The sequence below is a fragment of the Pteropus vampyrus genome, unplaced genomic scaffold (assembly GCF_000151845.1).
Source record: "Pteropus vampyrus isolate Shadow unplaced genomic scaffold, Pvam_2.0 Scaffold272, whole genome shotgun sequence".
NCBI lineage: Eukaryota > Metazoa > Chordata > Mammalia > Chiroptera > Pteropodidae > Pteropus > Pteropus vampyrus.
In genome coordinates, this window is record NW_011889053.1 from 923,876 (window position 1) to 931,515 (window position 7,640).

The window sequence follows — 7,640 nt, forward strand, 5'->3', positions numbered from 1 at the left end:
ATTTTAAATCTTGTTTATTCTTAATTTAAATAGCCACATGTGGCTAGCGGCTACTGAATTGGATAGCACAGCTCATTGCTCTTTAAAAACTCAGATTATGAAATGAGGAGGTGAGATGAGCTGCTCCTGTTTTGCTCATCTGGGGTATGCGCCTCCAAAACAAACCTGTCATCCTAAATTTTTGTGTAAGAATGTTAAAAATTTGTCATTTGGGAATTAGAATTTAGTTTACAAAATTTGACTTTATGGGTAGCTTTATTGTTTAATTTGAACTCTATGATTAACAGGCAAATACAAAAGCTTTAGATAATCAGAACTGTTATGTATTTTTTTGTAAGGAAAATTTCATAGTGTATACCTGATCTGAACGTAAGTAATGGTATAGTGGTTGGAGTGTGTGGTGGTGGTGTAATGGCTCTAAAATAGCAGTGTAGTTTTGTCCAATTTATGTTTTAGAGGTACTTTTTATGCCTTGAATAATTAATCTTTAAAATACAAATAACTTTTTTTAGACCGGTGGTTGTAGTTTCCCAGTTATTGGTGAGGTGAGACCTTTTTTTAGATGGTATAAGGTCAGCACTGCTAATATATTAAGGAAGGGGAAAATAGGTCGCACTTTGAAAGTTCTAATCTGTATTGTGAGCCCATGATACATTAGAGATGAAATAGACTGTGAGTGTATTTTGGACACATTTTGTGGAATTTTAGATCCAAAAGCTTCTTTTTAGGTTTTAACTGGTTCACAATTTAGATTGGATAAATAGACTTTAAAGTTGTAGTGCATTTTAAAGCTAGTTTAATGTAGTGAAAACTGGTGGTAGTTTCACTTGAACTCCTTTTCCACTTTTACCCACCCTCCACCCCCCCACCTCTTAGCTTTAGTAAACCAGATATTGGGAGCAGTGATGCACAGAAATGTGGCTTCTATCCAACAGCTTCCCATCTCTTCCTAGTGTAAGCAGAGGGCCACTTGAGCTATTTTACCCACCACTGATGCTAGCAGTGCTGACTCTGTAACATAGCAAAAATCGTCTCACCTCATCAGTCAAACTGAATTTGTTAGAAATGTAAATTCTAGGGCCCCTGTCTACATCTACAGAATCAGAAATTTGGGGGTTGAGGCTCAGCAATCTTATCTTTTAACCAGCCCTCTGTTACTCTGATGCTTGCTAAAGTTGGAGAACCGTTCTAGTAAAATAATTAGAAATCACCTGAATTTATTTTTATTTAGTCATTGGAAACTAAACCCCCTCCCATTATGTTTTTTATTTTCAATGGTGAAATAATGTATGCCTCTTACAGAATGATCAAATATTTGAGAAAACATTGCACAATGTTCTTAGCAGGCTTGTCTAGAATATGATTTCAAGTCATCTTTTATTTCAGAGAAGTTATTTTAATTATAATTTTACATTAGTGAAAGATCTTCCGTCTCTTTATGTGCTTTTACTAAACATGATCACTGTTAACTTGGTATAATGTTTTCAGTAAAAATCAAACAAAGCATAACACATTGTGATTTGAGTTTTTCATTTAATTCATCTTTGACATCTTTTTATGTCATTAGATTTTTTTAAATGACCATATTGTATTTCACAGTGCGACTGTACTGAAGGTTATTTAATCAACTTTCTGTTGATTGACTTGAAGGCACAATTCCATTTTGCATTAGTGGATTTTCTTATTAACTTAGTACTTTTGCAGTGAGGAATTTTAAGCACTAGCAAACAGTGAGAGAAAAGATAAGGTGCTTTGGAAAGGGTTCAGTGAAAATTATTAGATCCTAGTTTAAGCAGTGTCTGTTTTGGGATAGTCACTTAGTTTCTTGTTATTTTTACTTTATTTTTTGTATTCCTTTTAGTTAAGAACCTATAGTTTTACTTTTTATGCAGAGTGATGCAAGAACACGAGCTGGAATTTATGGTGTACTGGTGGAGATTGTGAATTCTTTATAGATTGAGATCGACATTTGCAATGTGATCTTGGGCAAGTTACTTCAACCTTTCTAGGCCTGTTTTCACATATGTGAAATGGGCATAGTAACAAAACCTACTTCATAAGACTGTTGGGTGGGGGCAATGAAAGAGGTGTGAGAGAGAGAGAGAGAGAGAGAGAGAGAGAGAGAGAGAGAGACAGAGACAGAGACAGAGACAGAGACAATGATGAATGGCTGGCATATAGTAACTATTTGGTAAAAGTTATTCTGAGGCATGAAGTAAAGAAATCTTTGGTTTCATTTCAAATAGATATTTTTAATTGAATTTACAGATACTTCAGTACACATTTAGAGTAGTGGTTCTGGAATGGGGTAGTTTTGTTTCCCAGGGGACATTTGACAATGTCTGGAGAAAAATGTCCAGAGACATTGATTGTCAAACTGGGGCGGTGGTTCCACTGGCATAAACATCCCACAAAGCATAGGACAGCCCTCCCACAACAAGAGTTATCTTGCCCATGTCAGTGATGCTGAGGTTGAAAACTCTGATGTAAAACCATTTAAAATCATGACAGTATAAACTTTGAAAAAGATTATGCATTGAAAATTCCCGGCAGCATAAACATTTTCCTTAGGCCAAAAAGTAATAAAAAATGGAATTTGTTGCCAACCATAAAGAATTACGTGATCTAACAAAAACTGAGATTTTTTGCTTCCTCTGAAAAAACACCAGTATGTGACATGTGAACGTATCTTCCTGAAGCTGACTAGATTTCCTCTGTACATGGTGCAGTTTACCAGACTCTGTCTCCCCCTGCCCTCAAACATTTTATTATGAAAAACTTGAGACATGCACATGAGCATGCATACACCCACCACCTAGATTCTACAGTTAAATTTTATTGTATGTTTTTTTCACATAACTGTTCATCTCTCTCCATCAGTTCAGGACTCTCAGACACTCCATCATGCTTGTCATTAATTAGAGTCCAATATTATTTTTAAAGGTATTTGAAATCTACATACAGTGAAATGCACATCTTCTAAGTGTATGATTTGGTGATTTTAGACAATTACATCCATCTATTTAACTCAAACTCCTATAAAGATAGAGAACATTATCATTATCTCATGAAATTTCCTCATTTCTCTTCCCATTTTCAATTATACCTGACAGAATTTTAATTCAAGACTCCATTCCTAAAATCTGCCTCTCAGATTATTGGATTATATGAAGTATTAGGTACCTGTTCCTTGTTATATGTTCATTAAATGTTTGCTGGTACCACTACTACTGTTAAGAGTGAAAAACAAAATGGCATTTTGAATAACTGTAAAAAGGTTAGATTCATTTGTCTTTGTAATATTAGTTCTCTAGGTAGGTTTTTTGCATAAGACCAGTAATTTAAAGCTGTTGTGAGCATTTTAGGGATTGAATAAAGAGCTGTTGTGACCTTAAGACTTTTTCATAAGGCAGTATATTTCTACTCTTCTTAAAAATGCATATAAGACCTCTTTCAATGCTCCCTGGAGAGTTCTCACGACACAAAAAAAGAACATACCTGTATTATTAAGTTTTCCAGTTTGTGTTTTAGATGCCTATATTCTATACCAGCTTTGAATTCTTCAAGAAGGGACATCTTGTGGTTTTGGAAATGAATGTATTTTTTAGTTTACAATAAGTGCATGTGCACATGCTTTTCTATAAAATGGAAAGAACTCTTATAACCCATGAATGTGTGTGTTTGCTTCTCTCGGTATAATGGCGAGAAATGTGTAGCCCATGGAAGTATTTCTGGAGAAATGATTAACAACACCTGATAGTAGCTTTCACGGCTATTAAAGAGAAATGGAAATAAAAAGGAAAGGGAATTTGACATTGGAGAGGTGGGGTGTTTTATTAAGATATGAATATCAAAAACTTGGATTGCATAGGGAATTCTATTTTCAACAATAGTTTGTAGTAACTGCTACTTGGTATTGAAAGTAATTACATATTTCTTTTAATATATGTAGGAGATTTAAAAAAGATATTGCTCGGAATATTTAATAGCTTGTTATGAGCTGATAATCTTTAAGTGATAGCTTTTAATAGGACATTGGGGTTAGGACTTTGTACTTAAAATATTTAAAATTACTTCTCTTTGAATAATTAATAAAATGCATGTAATACCAAAGTCGAAAGACAAAAAAACAAAGAGACCTTATCAGTCATTTTCTAAAGCTACTTAGCTATCCTCCTTAAAAACAAACCACTATTTAAAATTTTTGTGTTACTACCATCTTTACAAAGTGATTTTTTTCCTCTTAAAAAGGAATCCAGAACACTGGCTGAAATTGCAAAAGCAGAGCTGGATGGCACTATTTTGAAGAGCAGACCTCTCCGAATTCGTTTTGCTACACATGGAGCAGCCCTAACTGTCAAAAACCTTTCTCCAGTCGTCTCCAATGAGCTACTAGAGCAAGCATTTTCCCAGTTTGGTCCAGTAGAGAAAGCTGTTGTAGTTGTGGATGATCGCGGTAGAGCTACAGGAAAAGGTTTTGTAGAATTTGCAGCAAAACCTCCTGCACGAAAGGCTCTGGAAAGATGTGGTGATGGGGCGTTCCTGCTAACAACGTAAGTTTGAAACATCTTGTCATTCTTCTGTGCAGTTGCATATGGATTTCTCTCTGTTCTGGATGTCTGTCTTTTCTTAATAGTTCATACTGTTTTGCTATACAGTAAGTAGGTGTTGAGTAAATATTCAGTGCCTATAAAAAAAATCTTTGTATTCTTTTAGGAATCAGGATCACACTTTCTTCAAACTAAAGTGTCTTGATTTGTACTTGAATCTCAGGAGTGTTTTGTATTATGATTTTCATTCAGCTTCCTGAACATAGATGCAAAGCAAAATTTTATGCAGGCACACCTCAGAGATATTGTGGATTAGGTTCCAGACCACTGCAATAAAACGAATATGGCAATAGAGCAAGTCACATGATTTTTTTTGGTTTCCCATTGCATATAAAAGTTATATTTACATCTGTCATAGTTGTGTAAATGTGCAGTAGTGTTATGTTTTTAAAGAATGTACATACCCTAATTTAAAAATACTTCATTGCTAAAAAAAGCAAATGCTGTTGGAAAAATGGTGCCAATAGACTGGCTTGACACAGGGTGGCCACAAACTTTCAATTTGTAAAAAAATGAAATATCTGTGAATTGCAATGAAACAAGGTATGTCTTATTTTTAAATAATGAATGAATTAATTGTTATCGAGGTATAATTTACATCCATTAAAATGCACCCAGTTTTAGATCAATGAGTTTTAACAAAGGTATGTATATTCACGTTACCTACCACCACTGTCAAAATATAGAACATTTCCATCATTCAACAAAAGTCCCTTTGTGCTCTTTTGGAGTTATTCTCCACTCGACATTTATGTCCCAGACAGCTATTGATCTTTCTGTTAACTATAAGTTAGTTTTGTTTTTTCCAGTATTTCATATAAATGAAATCATGTAGTATATATTCTTTTGTGTCTAATTCCTTTTGCTTAGCATAATGTTTGAGATTTCATCCCTGTTATTGTATTAGTATTTTGTTCCTTTTTTATGGTTGAGTTGTACTCCTTCATATGGACCTAACCACAGTTTTTCCGGTGATCTAAGGTGGACATTTGAGTTGCTTCCACCTGTCGGTTATTGTGAATAAAGCCATTATGAACATTTGTGTACAAGGCTTCTTGTGAACATTATGATTTCATGTGGCTTAGGTAATATTTAGGAGTAAATGGTATATATTCAACTTTATAAGAAACTACCAAACTTTTCCAAGGTGCTCGTACCATTTTACATTCCCACCAGCAATTACTGGGAGTGTTCTAGTTCTGTGTCCTCACCGACACTTGATAGTGTCTGTCTTTTAGATATTTATTATAGAGTGTATGTGTGTCCCATTGTGGCTTAAATTTTATTTTCCTAATGACTCGTAATGAGCACCTTTAATGTGCTTTTTGGCTATTTTTATATCCTTTGTGAAGTATCTTGAAAGTTTTTGCCTGTACGTACAGGTTATGCTCCTTTGAAATTACAAGAAGCAGAAAAACAAGGGAAAAAAGGAAAATGAAAAACCTTTACCTTGGGTGACAGTGGTTTGTTCACACTGAGATGCACCTGGACCACTATGCGGGACTGATAGGCGCTCACCACTTAGATTCTTCTCTCGCTAGATTTTTTTCTTTTTTCTTTCTTTTTTTTCTTTTTTTCTTTTTTTCTTTTTTTTTAAGATTATTGCAGGTTAAGTTAAACGAAAATATAGTGGTCTAATTTTACCATTTTCTAACTGATGCCTTAAAAACAATGTTGGAGTTGCTTCAGTAGAAGTAGAAAATTATGTTCATTTCAACTGCAGTTAGAAAAACTTTTCCCTTTAATACAACCCTTTAATGTTAATATAAATAGTACCTGTATTCACTAATTGTTAGCATTTTGCCACATTTTTCCCCATTATATACACACAGATTTTTGTGAATTCATTTGAGACTCAGCTACAGATATCATACTTTACCCCAGAATACAGTAGTTGGCATGTGTCTGCTGAGACTGTTCTCTCATGAAGCCACTCTGTGTTTGTCACACTGAGGGAATTTAATGTTTCTTATTGGTATGTTGTGAGTTTTTTCACATATCACTAGAAATGCTCCATAGTATTTCATTGTAGCTGCTCCTTGGACATTAGACATGCCATTTTTAGACATTAGGTTGTTTCCCTTTTATGCTCTCATAACTGATCCTGTGACAGACATTATGGTGCATAAATGTTTGGCCACTTTGTTTCCTGGGTATAGCTCTTTTTGGGCAAATTTATTTCAGAATTTCATTGGGAAAAGTTTTAATGGTTTCTTTTTAAACTAACTGAACATTGGTAACCTACATTTACTAGAAAGTCAGAGATTGAGGAGGGCAAGATGAATTGTTAAAGCCTTTAACTTAGAAGAAAACTCTTGACTTCTATTCTGTGAGGAGTAATCTCTTTTCTGTTAAAACTGTTGATGTGGCTCACATCCTTGTTATGGGTAGCATTACTCTATTTGCTAATTATTTGTCCCTTTTACTTTTGTTCTTTTTGAGAGAAAAAGAATTTATTGCTTCCTATGCCAATTCTCTTGCAACTCTTGTATTTCTGTGTTTTATAACTCCTGTGCTAATAGAAATTGGTCATTTTGTTTCTGGAAGGGATGTAGGCACTGGATATAAAAACCTTAAGATTCTTAGACTCACTAATGTAATAGAGGTGTATTTTAGGTAAATATTTTGACTCCAAGGTTTGGTGTATCACTTTATACCCGATTTATCACTTTATTTCTAATAACAAAATACTGGGCAAATCTAAATTTCTTAATAGAGAATTGGTCAAGTAGGTTATATTTACAGTCGATTAGTATATAGTAATTTTGGTAAGACTATGACACTGGAAAACGCAATACTCGTGAAAAGAATTTTAAGGTAGCTATATCATAGAGACTAATAGTCTTCAGTGGTGAAGGGGAATGAGGAGTTGATGACTAATGGGTTTGGGGTTTCTTTTTGAGATTATGAAAATGTTCTGGGGTTAGATTGTGGTGCTGGTTGCACATACCAAAACCACTGAACTGTTCACTTTGAAAGGGTAAAGTTATGTCTCAGTAAAAATAAAAACAAAAACTACGAACTCGTTTG

The 7,640-nt window shown here is 34.3% G+C and overlaps 1 protein-coding gene across 1 annotated transcript in view; it reads left to right on the forward strand.

Annotated features, from left to right (window-relative positions):
• PSPC1 (paraspeckle component 1) overlaps positions 1–7,640 on the forward strand; it is a 62,340-nt gene that overhangs the window by 2,073 nt on the left and 52,627 nt on the right. The window contains exon 2 of the mRNA XM_023520612.1: positions 4,161–4,553. Within this exon, the coding sequence (XP_023376380.1) occupies positions 4,161–4,553 (393 nt within the window). The remainder of the gene's footprint in view (positions 1–4,160; positions 4,554–7,640) is intronic.